General features: G+C 51.2%; 1 protein-coding gene across 1 annotated transcript; it reads right to left on the bottom strand.

Annotated features, from left to right (window-relative positions):
• Positions 1 to 72: 72 nt before the first annotated feature.
• Positions 73 to 9095, bottom strand: OVOL2 (ovo like zinc finger 2). The gene is given in 5 exon segments (XM_058802562.1): positions 73 to 1480; positions 5752 to 5941; positions 7989 to 8185; positions 8805 to 8993; positions 8996 to 9095. Coding segments are annotated over 5 exon segments (987 nt in total). The 3' UTR covers positions 73 to 1169.
• Between the last annotated feature and the right edge of the window lie 3401 nt (positions 9096 to 12496).

Below are 12496 nucleotides of genomic sequence, written 5' to 3' on the forward strand. Positions count from 1 at the left end.
TTAAAGCATTAACATCCTTAGGATGTTTTCTCCACAAAAACCCAAGCAGGTGCCAGTACAAAACCTGAAGTTGAAAAGATTTTTTTACAATTCTTACAAAGTTGCTCAAAATATCTCATTTTAGCAGCAATGACTGTAAAAGTCCTGACTTGGTATTTTAGGTGGGAGGAGGCTTCTACACTTGGAGTGGTCACAGAGGATTGGTGCCTGCAGCTTTGCACTGATCTCCTGAAGCAGACACAGGCTCAGTCCCCATTTCCATTGTTGTACTAATGAACAGGCACTTGAATATAAAAGACACAAAAAACACACACACACCGTAAAATATGCACAAAATTGCATTTCATCATGACAGAAAATACTTAATTTCAAGTCATTACAGTGCTTTCTTTGGGTTTCTGGGTTGCTGTTGGTGTAATTTAAAAGAGATGTGGTAATAATCCTCCAAGTGAGCACAGCAGATCCAGGAACACCAGATTTCACTTGTATATCAACATGATAAAAGTAAGTTCATGGCTTCAAGTACTTAAGACACAACAAAAAGTCTGCCCTAGAATAATAGTGGAGAAATTTTGAGAAGAAAACATTCTGCATCCTTTGGGAAGAGTTTGAACTCACCTCGGATCACACTTCCATAAATTGTTAGCAGGCTGCACAGGGGGCAGAGCTGAGGGTACTTGCACTTTGTAGCTCACTGGATGATACAATGCACTCCTGCTCTTAAGGCATGTAAATTAATTCAATTGCATAGAACCGTGTACCAGCAGCATTCTTATCCAACATTTTCACCCAAACCTCTCATAAGTAATTTGCATGGGAGGTAGCAGTTATTCACTTTACAAAATACAAATACACCTGGGGAAAGGAGAACTCATTTGTCAGGGGTGTTCAGACCTGACAGAAAACAGGCTGCCCAAATGCCAGTTCAGTAAATACGCCATCTGAGAGGCGACAGCCTTTGCAAGCATTCTGTTTTTATTGGCCAGATAAAAAAAAAAAAAAAAAAAAAAAGTCTGAATGGGAATATTTCTGTCAAATGAGGTTTTACCAACATCAAGAGTCCCGTTAACAAAAGCATCCCTTTAATTTCAGGCGTTTCTTTCAAAATAGTTCTTAAAAAAAATAAGATCCATAGTCCTGCATGTAAACTTCATTCCCGCCGGCGAGCGTCACTCGTCCTTGCCCTCCTCTTTGGAGTTCCTCTGCAGCACGGGGCTGAGCTTGGTTTGCAGAACAGCTGCGAGTTTTTTGGAGGTTTTCTTCAGGAAGGCGCTGCCGGGGTGGACACCGCTGACGTGCAGGTACAGCTCCTCCTGCGTGGGGCCCGTGTAGCCGCAGTCCTCGCACACGTACAGCTTGTCCCTCCTCTGCTTGTAGGCGTAGTGCTGCTGCACGCCGTGGATCTTCCGCAGGTGCGACTCCAGCGAGCAGCGCTGCGTGAAGGCCTTGTTGCAAACCTCGCACTTGTAGGGACGAATGCCTGCAGCGGGAAAGACAGAGGTTACTGTGGCGTTCCTGAAAATTCCCTTTACTCAGGGTTTTCTTCCTAGGGAGCTGAGAAGCCTCAGAGAAAAAGGAGAACAATGATTGTCTAATTTGCTTTTCTTGTGTTGTGCTCACATGGAGATTGTTTACCCACAGGTGATTCTTTCATTGAATTCTGGTGTGAGTTGTTTTGCTCATTGGCTAATCAGGGCCAAGCTGTGTCGGGACTCTTTCTAGAGTCATGAGTTTTCATTATTATCTTTTTAACATTCAGTAAATATCCTTTCTGTATAATGTAATGTAAAGTAATATAGTATGATATAATATAGTGTGATATGGTATGATATTAATATAATGTGATATACTATACTATGATATACTATGATATGATATACTATACTATGATATACTATGATATATGATATACTATACTGTAAGTAATGTAATACAATACAATATAATGCTATATAATATTATATTATATTACATTATATTACATTATATTACATTATATTACATTACATTATATTACATTATATTATATTATATATTGGGGGGGTTATAATATAATATAAATATAGTAATAAATTAGCCTTCTGAGAACATGGAGTCAGATGCATCATTCCTCCCTGCCATGAGCGTCCCTGCAAATACAATAGGTTGTGTCATCTGTTGTGTCACCTGTGTCTGGTCTCCTACAGCCAGCCAAGAGCAAGGCTCTGGCACATCAGCTGCTGAGATACCCAGCAGCCCAAGGAGCTGTCTGTCTAAACAGAGCATCCTCCTTTCAAGCTATGGGTTTATATATTTAGGCATAGAAAACCTAGGAAAGTTATCCCCAGCAGGTGCTGAGGATAACAGATGCCCATCAGTGGTTTGGTCCTAAGGCAGCCATTATCAACTCCTGCAAAACTTATTTTACACCCCTAACTGTTTGAAATCCTATGATTGGATAAAACTATCCATTTCAGCTCTTATAATGAATGAAAATTTCTGCCTTGGTAAAATTTTAATTTTTCTCTTTGGTTTAACAAGGCTTCAGTGAACAGCAGCAATCCCAAGTACTTTCATACCATACAGTTTTGATGACTGAGATTACAAATTCTAGAGAAGTGCAGGAAGATGAAAGAAATAACTCTGTGTGTTTCCGGAGAAGGAAGAAACTGGCTTGTAATTTGAAAGCCCAGACAACCAACACCACAAAAATCAATTTTACCACCAATCAACACTGATTTAACAACAACTCTCCCAGTGCTTAAAGAGCTGAGGATTTAGCAACACTTGAAAGAACCTAAACCAGCAGGAATTCTGCTTACTAGACTAGATCTGTAAGTTTCCTAGCAAAGACCATCCTCAAAACCCCTCTTTTCCCCAGGGAAGGTGGAATGCCAGGGTCTGGAAGATCCTATGGTGAGCCTTATTGCTCAGACAGTTGTAACTTTGTGATTGCATTGAGTTACCACTCAGATCTATCTAGCAGAAATCCAAGCTAATTAGAAGTTCCAATAAGCAGCATCTCAACTGCATTTTTGTTTAGTTAAAAGATGTTATTCCAGTGCACCAGATTAAACTATCAAGACAGCAGTTTCCTAATGCCTGCTGATGTGAAATTGCTTCATTTCCATTCATTAAACTGCAGTTGGAGTGAAAGCCCAAACCTTCATTAGGATTCACACACAAAAAGCAGTTTTGTGCTCATGTGAGGCAATTTAAACCTCCACCATCCTTGGTGCCTGCTCCAGCACTCCACAGGCAGGAACACAAGCACAGAAAGGGCAATGCCGGGATGGCACAGCCCATTAGGGCTGTGGGAACCTCTTCATCACTTAGGAATCATTTAAAATCATGTAGGAATCATTTTAAATTATTCTGACCAGAGACCTTCTTGGGTTTATTTTTTGACTCTGATGAGGAGACAGCTTGAAAAATCACTTCTTTTGGAAGCACTGACTCCATACCTCAGTGGCAGCTCTCCTTCCCACATGAAAGCTTTGCAAACAAACCCAAACAGCCCAAAACATTGGCTCCAGACAATGCCTTCCCATCCAAACAGGTGCCATTGGTCTGGGGGCTCTACTGCTAAGAAACAGCTCCTGCCTAAAAACATCCTTGTGTCACTTCTAGCAGTTCACCTGGTTAAAGGGGCTCTGCAGAGCAAGCCCAAATGATCTCCACTCCCACTGGGTGAGCACACATCTGGGAAGATGGGATGTGCCTGTGAGATGTGGTAGATGCACCTCCTGGGTGCCCAACAGTGCAAAGTCAAAGCCTGCTGAGCACAGCCAGCCTGGCCACCAGGAAGCATTGCCCTTGCAGAGGATGGGGTGGATGTTTATTTAAGCCATTGCTTCCACCAGGGGAACAAATTTTTAAAAAATCCAATCAAACCAGCAGCCTTCTCCCTGCTCCAGGCTAGGGTAACAACTTGTGGGAAAAGTGAGCTGGATTTGGGGCAACAGAAACACTATCACTGTGATTTGGGATGGACTCAGGAACTGACCCCACAGCAGAGTGGCCACAGACAGCACATCCTGCAGCCTGGGGGAGGCACAGCGTGAACCACACTCTGCTTCCTCCAGACATTTCCAAAATCAAGCCAGAATCCCATCCTGACGGGATCAAAGCATTCAAAATGAAAGCATTCACGATTTTCCCACTGGGTGAAACCTTCACAATCTCCTTGAAATCAAGTGGGGGATTTAATGTGCACAGTTTGGGACTGAGGAATCTCTGGCCAGCTTGGATTCAGGGGTTGAAACAAATTCTGTGCAGTGGTTTCATCCCAGGAGTAGCAGCCTTTATCCAGCTACATCCATGAACAGAAGGACTTAGGCTTGGAGCACCTTTCTTGCTCCTGCTGATGCCCTGGATGGAGAAGGGAAATCTTCTCTGGTGCCAGAGAGCTGTTTTATGTGCTGCCTTCACCAGTCACACCTCCAACCAGAAACCATCCTGCACAGCAATCAGCTGGAGAAGCTCCCTACAGCAAAATCCCCCGGAAACTGCTGCTCGTTGCCTCTAGAGGGCAAAGCGTTTTCATGGAGCTCCTGCGCGGATAACTGCAGCGATTTGCTGTCCCGGGGTGGTTATCCCAGGCAGGTTATCCAGGGGGGTTATCCCAGGCAGGTTATTGGGAGGGTTATCCCAGGCAGGTTATTGGGGGGTTATCCCAGGCAGGTTATTGGGAGGGTTATCCCAGGCAGGTTATTGGGAGGGTTATCCCAGGCAGGTTATTGGGGGGTTATCCCAGGCAGGTTATTGGGAGGGTTATCCCAGGCAGGTTATTGGGGGGTTATCCCAGGCAGGTTATCCTGGGGGAGTTATCCCAGGCAGGTTATCCAGGGTGGTTATCCCAGGTGGGTTATCCTGGGGGGTTATCCCAGGCAGGTTATCCTGGGGGGGTTATCCCAGGCAGGTTATTGGGGGGGTTATCCCAGGAGGGTTATCCTGGGGGGTTATCCCAGGCAGGTTATTGGGTGGGTTATCCCAGGCGGGTTATCCTGGGGTGTTATCCCAGGCAGGTTATCCTGGGGGGTTATCCCAGGCAGGTTATCCTGGGGGGTTATTCCAGGTGGGTTATCCAGGGGGGTTATCCCAGGCAGGTTATTGGGGGGTTATCCCAGGCAGGTTATCCCAGGTGGGTTATCCTGGGGGGGTTATCCCAGGAGGGTTATCCTGGGGGGTTATCCCAGTCAGGTTATTGGGGGGGGTTATCCCAGGTGGGTTATCCTGGGGGGTTATCCCAGGCAGGTTATTGGGGGGTTATCCCAGGCAGGTTATCCTGGGGGGGTTATCCCAGGCAGGTTATTGGGGGGGTTATCCCAGGCGGGTTATCCTGGGGGGTTATCCCAGGCAGGTTATGGATAGTTATCCCAAGCAGGTTATCCAGGGGGGTTATCCCAGGCAGGTTATCCAGGGGGGTTATCCCAGGTGGGTTATCCCAGGCAGGTTATTGGGAGGTTATCCCAGCCTTGCTGTCCCAGGCATGGCAGCCCATGGTTGTGTCTACACCAGGTGTGGATGGCAGGTCCTGCACCCTCAGGATTGCAATAATTCTCCTCAGATTTCGTCATTCCCCGGACTTTCTCTGTCCACAACACACACACTCCATCTTCCCCTTTTCTCGAAAACCCCCACAATTTTTGGCAAATGTTGTTAACCAGGCCCTCATGTTATGATCCCACCAGGTCACACTCACCCTCTCCTTGTCCCATCCCACCCCTTCTCCCAGAGCCTCCCGCAGGTCCCCAGGGATCCCATTCTCACCAGTATGGGTCCGGACATGCCTCTTCAAATCAAAGGTGTCGTTGAAGCCTTTTCCACAGAAGGTGCACAAGTGTCTCTTCACCTGGCTGTGGCACTTGATGTGCCGGTTGAGCATCCTCTGCAGGCGGAATCCTTTGCCACACAGCTCGCAGCTGTGCAGGGCAGCATCGGTGCAGGTGCCCGTGGTGAACTGGGGAGTGGGAGAGGAGGACTGTGTGAGCATGGGGATGAACCAGCAGGAGGAATAAAGCAAAACAAGCAGGGCTTATTGTGGCATTAAAATAAAAAAAAAAAGGGGGGGTATATTAAAAACGGAAAGTGAAAGCATTCAGGATTTTCCCGCTGGGTGAAACCTTCACAACCTCTTTGTGATCAAGTGGGGGATTTAATGTGCACAGTTTGGGACTGAGGAATCTCTGGCCAGCTTGGATTCAGGGGTTAAAACAAATTCTGTGCAGTGGTTTCCTTCCAGGGGTAGCAACCCTTATCCAGCTACATCCATGAACAAAAGAGTTAGGCTTTGATCACCTTTCTTGCTCCTGCTGATGCCCTGGATGGAGAAGGGAAGTCCTCTCTGGTGCCAAAGAGCTGTTTTATGTGCTGCCTTCACCAGTCACACCTCCAATTGCCCCAGGTCCCTCTAAAACCAGCCAGCAGTGATAAAAAAGGTGGTTTTGGAGAGATAAACCCAAGGCACATTGTGCTGTCTCAGCAAAGACTGAAACAATGGCCCTAATCTCGCCCCGTTGGTGTCTCGTTAATTAACAGCAAAGTGACATTAGGGGGTAATCTCATTCCCACTCCTGGCACCAAAAGCATTGTGCCAGCACCATGACATAACTCGACTAAAGAAGACACTGATGATTCAGCTCCTGGGAAGATCTGGAATGCCTGGAAAATGTAAATACTGCGCTGCTGGTTTAATTATTCCTGGTGGAACACACGGACATGCCCCCTGTTAGACGCCAGGGATGAGGGAAAGCCAGCAGAGCAGACAAGACCACATCCATCGGCTGAAAAGCCCAGCTCCGCTGAAAGGTTTTGCTGTGCCAGTCACAAACAGCCCAGGTTAAATTATACAAAGTGGGTCAAAGTCAAACAGCAGCAGGGCGGGCTTTTCACAAGGACAGGAATACGTCTGGGGTTTCTCTTTCCTGAAGAGCCAATTATTTTTCCCGGTCCTCCTCCTCTGCTTACTACTAAAGCAACGCTACTCGAAAATGTAAAGAAAAATTAAAAAAAACCGGCAGCTGTGAAACCACGAGGTGTGAAACTGGAGGGGGAGCCATCTGGGAAGACTCTGTTGGGCAACACCGCTATGACTCCACCTCAAGCAGCTGCATATAATCGGGGTGAAACCTAATCATGGCACTTCAGAGCACGGCGACAGAAAAGCTGTCAGCCCGGCACAGACAATGGTAATCTTTACAGCTCCATCCCGCACAGCGGCAGCCAGGGTTTAACGAGGTGTTAACCACCAGTGGTAAACACATCTCCTCCTGCCGAGCGCTGGGGTGGCCTGGGACACCCTGGATGCTCACAGAGGGATCAGGAGCTCACTCGGTGTTGGATTCTCAGGTACCACGAGGATCTGAGGCACCATTTGCCTTCTCCCAGCCTTGGGAGGGAGGGGAAATCCCTGCGCTGCTGTGCTGGCTGTGCAGCCAGAGCTCCTGCCCCTCAGCAAAGTCCGTGGGCAGATGATTGCTCCATTTCACCCAAACCCGCAGGTCCACCTCAAGGTGGCAATGGTCCTTCACAGCCATGGAGGAGAACCTTTATCTGCTGTCTTGATAGGGGGCAGCATGAAGGGTCACCCCAGCCCTCCTTGGAGAAGGCTTGAGCACAGCCCAGCAGGCAGCTTTTAAGGAGGCCCCACGCTAAGGAGCACGATCCACCCACGCACCGTGGGGCACGACTCCGTGCTGCCAGGGCTGCTCCTTCCCGGCTGGTTCAGCGCTCCCGTGGGACCCGAGCCAAGCAGGTCAGGGGCAGCACATCCCGGGCAAGGATAAGAGAAGGCAAAGGGCGCTGGAAGATTGTGACACATCGCTTAGGGGGCTTTCCCTGCCGCTGCCACCCAACAGCGGGCTGGCCTTCACCTCGGTGTGCGGGACAGCTGCTGTCACCGCTGTGCGGGATTGTCACCTGGCGTCCCCGGGCAGTGCCAGGCCTTGACCTTGAGCAGGGGTCACCCCACTGCCAGAGATGGTCGGGGTGTGGATACAGGCATTTACCTTGATTTTTGACCTGACCACGGGCCGCTGGCCGGCCAGGTCCAGCAGCACGGCGCCGCCGGTGCCCAGCTCGCCGGGGGCAGCCTGCGGCGTCGGGGGATCGCTGGGCTCGGCGTCGCGGGTGCCGCCGCTGCTGCTGCCGCTGCTCTCCAGGCTGCAGCTGTCCTCGTAGCCCAGCAGCACGCAGCCGATGCCGCCTGCGGAGGGGTGGGGATGCGATAAAGCGGGGGGACCGCGGGCAGGGCCGGGCAGGAGCCGGCGGGCCCCGGTGTTTAACCTGCGGGCGGGCCGCCGGCGGCGGGGGAGGATCCCCGGCTCACGCTGCAATCGGAAACTCAAACACGAACGGTCCCAAAGTTCAAACAAGCCAGCTCCGCCGCCTTCCCGTTATACCCCGGGCAAGGGCAGGAGGAGCGGGAGGAGGAGAGGGGGAGGCCAGGAGTACATCACCCCCGCCCGCCCTGGGTCCTTCCTTCTCCTCCTCCCCCAGCCACCTTTCTCATGCAAACGAGGTTTCCCACCTTCCTGGACACACACACACACACACACACACACAGACAGACATTCATTCCCCCCCAGATCCGCTCCCCGCCCCGCCATCCCCGGGTGGGACACGCTGCCCGGCGGGGCTGGCACCGCTGCCCGGGCACTTTCCCCGGAGCGCTGTCCCTGTCCCCTCCACTGTATTTCACCCAGCTCTCTCTAAAGCCGCTGCCCGCCCCCTCGGGGCTCCTCCGGCCCGGTAAATCCCCCTTCCCCCGTCTCCCCCTCCGCGGAGCGCCGGGACCCCGCCGGCTCCGTCCGTCCGGGCCGTACCTGGGATGTAGGTGTCGGCTCTCTCCTCGTCGGGCAGCCCATCCCAGCTGCGCACGGCGGGCTGCGGGCTGCGGCGCTTCACCAGGAAGGCTCTGGGCATGGCGAGGGCACGGCTGGGCACGGCTGGGCACGGAGCGGAGCCTCAGCCCCGCCGCCCGCCCCGACGGGGCCGCGCTGCCGTCCGGGGGAGCGGGACCGCACGCACCGGGCAGAGCCGCGGAGGCGCGGGGAGGGGAAGGGGAGGGGAGGAGAGGGGAGAAGGGTGGGGGGGGGGGGGGAGGAAAGTTTCATAAGGTGGAATAGAAAAATGCACCAGGAAACTTGGGAAGGAGCATGCGTGCTGCAAACATAACGGTGTCAACAAGTCTGCTTACCTGTCCGACCGGTTGGAGCAGCTGAGCTTTGTTCCAGCCCTTCCTAAGGCATGAATGTTTGCAAAAGAATTTAACGTCTGAAAATTAAAAAAAAAAAAAAAAAAAAAAAAGGGAAAATAAAGGAACAACCCAAAGCAAAAAGCCAAGAAGCGGGGAGGGAGCCCCGCCACTGCTGCCTGCCCGCCCGCGGAGCCCCCGCCGGGCCGGAGCCGCTGCCCCTCTGTCCCTCTGTCCCTCTGTCCCTCTCTCCGCCGCCGCACCGGGGATGCCCTGCCGGGAATGGGGGCCGGGGTTTGTCCCCGTTCCCCCTCGGGTCCGAGCAGAGCCCCCCGGGAGTGCCTGTCGAGGCGCCGGGAAAGAGGCCGAGCTGTCCTCGGGGCAGCAGCAGCAGGAAGAGAAAGTTCTTATTACTTTTCTTAATGATTAGCCTTTCTTCTGTTCAGAAAGAAACAAAAAATAAAAAGAAAAAATAAATTTATAATTTATTCTTTTTCAGTCATTGATTTAAAATTCAAAACGTGTCACAGCCTTTTCTCTCTCCCCCCTCCCTTTTTTTTTCTTTTTTCTTTTATTTGCCTCTTGTCGTCTTCCCCCTCTTCCCAAAGTGGAAATGAAACAAAGACGCGAGGTTAGGGTATTGGGGAAGGAAGCAAAAGAAACAGAAGAAAACCCACAAGAAGTCTGCGAGCCGAGCAGAGCCCGCGCCTGGCTGGCCTTGGGTGTTTAACAACACTCAGGGATCCCTTCTCCCGTCTCCTGCTCAATCTGATTTCTTATTGAAAGCGGTGGAAACGCGCTCGCTGCCTCCGTCCCCGGGCACGGGGCCGGGGCAGCTGCGGGAATGAGCACCGGGAGCCGCTTCCCCGTTCCCCAGCAGGGGCAGAGGCCTTGCAAACCGAGTCACTCCTTCTGGGGGAGCCGCTTTCCCTCCACAGGGCAGAGCACGGACCAAAGGGAATTGATGGGAGCTTCATGGTCCGTTCCATTGAGACCAAGGCTCAGCTTCAGGGGCTGGATTGGAGCCTCTGGGAGGAGCAGCCTCCAAGACCAGGGCCAGATGAGAGAGCTCTGCTGGATGCCGATGTCCCCGTTGGTGTTCTGGAGCCCCAGGGCACAGCTCCAGCCCCACATCAGGTGCTGCCCTGTCAGAGAGCTCCTCCAGCAGCCCGTATCTCCACCTGGGCGTCCCAGCACCTACCTGCTCCCCCTGCTCCTGTGGGGAGTTTACATTTTCCGCAGGTACCAGGTGGGAAGGCACCTCAGCATGGCTTGGGGCAATACCTCAGCCAGACCGCACATAAAAACTTCCTTTTCTCTCTTTCTCTTTCAGGCTATGTAATTTTTCTGTTATGTCTGAGATTTTGCCCCAGGACAAAATACAGCTATATGAGGCTTAATTGATTTTTTTTTTTTTTTTTGCAGTGTTTTCAACTTGAGGTTTCTTTTATTTTAAGGACTCCTCGTCTTTTAAGGCAAAAGAGGTAGAAAATTACATTAATCAGAGTGCTCTCAAGCCAAGAGCTTGCTGAGAGGACTTCACTGTCATCTGGGCTTTCTCAAATCCTGCTTTGAGGTTCTCACTTAATGAGGTCCTGGAGCACACACTTCACTTCCAGTGGGTGCTCTAAGTCAGACGTGCAGTTACAAGCACGGCTGAATCAGGAATAATAACAGTAAAAACAACAATAATAACAATAATAATATCATCATCAGTTCTGGAGCCTTGACACAGCCTTGGTCAGGGCTGGGCTGTGCCCAGCACACGGGAGACACAGAGTGGAGAGAAAGTCCTGCAGCCTCTGGCAAGGCAAGAGGAGCTGGGTGGAGAGGCACCAGCTCCATGAAGGAGAGCATTCCAGGGGCAGTGGGCTGCCCATGTGCTGAGCCACCAGCTGGAAATGCAGACTGTGGATGGTTGGCCAGAGCCCATAGAAAAACCATCCTGCCCTTCCTACAAATACCATCCCTTGGTATTTCCTAACCTGGAGGAGCCTGAGGAGCGTGCTCACAGTATGACCCCACCAACACCACATGCAGCACCATGAAATGGGATTTTTGGGGATCTTTGGGGATCCTTGTCTCCAGCAAGGCAGCCCACAGACATATCCCTGTATGACCACGTCCTTCTCCATGCTCCCACTGGAGCAATGCTGCATGCACAGCTTCAGCACTGTAATTAAACTCGATAAATAATGATGCTAACGAGGTAATAGCACAAACATTTCTGTAGGATCTTGTGTAATTTTCAGCATTACTTGGGTGTGGGAGAAAATCTAGCACGTTAAATTAATATTTCGGGTGTAAATCAAATTAAATGTACAAAACGCCCCGTAGGGTCAAAGCACAGTGGGACCCACCCTTATGGATTTGACTACTAAATACTAAAATGTGTTTCATTTCACTCAGATCACTTGGGAGTGAGGAGGGAGAGGTGGGATCAAAGAAAGAGCCAGCTCTGTATTGCTGTCTCAGTCACTTCCCAAATGAATCCTGGGTGGGGTTGGATTGGGGGTATGTGCAAGGGGCAGGGGATTCATCCCCCCATCCTAAAGCCCCTATGTCCCTGCCAGCATCACCCTGCTGAAGGATGGGCTTGAGAGGAGCTCAGAAAGGAAGGCCCTGCTCAGGGGACAGCAGCTCAGCTTGGTCTGTGAACAGGGAATATTTCAGCTGTGATCCCAGAGAGCCCTGTCTGTTTTCTTCTTGCCTGGGCTGCTTTTCACCACCATCAGCACATGAGGCTGTAAAGGGGCATGATCTGGGCAGGGATGAAGGTTTGATTGTCCAGCCCATCAGAGCTGAGGGTTGCTGAAATGCACAGTCCCCCAGCAGTGCCAGGGCAATGCCTTCAGCATGGAATCCAGCAAAGGGACCTTCCTGCTCAGCCCCCAGTGGGATTCAGTCCCCAGCCATCCCTCCTCTGGCATGGGAATGGAGGGAGCCCAGCAGGTCTGGCTGGGGGTGCTCTGCCCTGCAGTCACTCAGGACCCTTTTCTGGCTATTTCTCATTATTTTGAACCCATCCAGGCCAGAGCAGAGATGAGAACCTGGCTGGTACAGCAGCTTGGCCAGGCAGCCTTTGGTTTCTGGCTCCCAGCAGAGCTTGGGTGAGGAGATTTATACAAGTTTACTGACCATGCAGGAGAGGCCACAGCTTCATACCCTTGGGAAACAGAACCTTCACCTTCAGGGTCTGTAGTGTTCTTGACACGAGGGCTGCTGCAAGTCACCCAAAAACCCAGCTGACACCCCCTTGGCTGGTGAGCCCTCACACTGCACTCAAGATGCACTTTGGGAGAGATGGGGAAGAGTCTGAGT

This window comes from Ammospiza caudacuta, chromosome 3 (genome assembly GCF_027887145.1).
Source record: "Ammospiza caudacuta isolate bAmmCau1 chromosome 3, bAmmCau1.pri, whole genome shotgun sequence".
NCBI classification, from domain to species: domain Eukaryota; kingdom Metazoa; phylum Chordata; class Aves; order Passeriformes; family Passerellidae; genus Ammospiza; species Ammospiza caudacuta.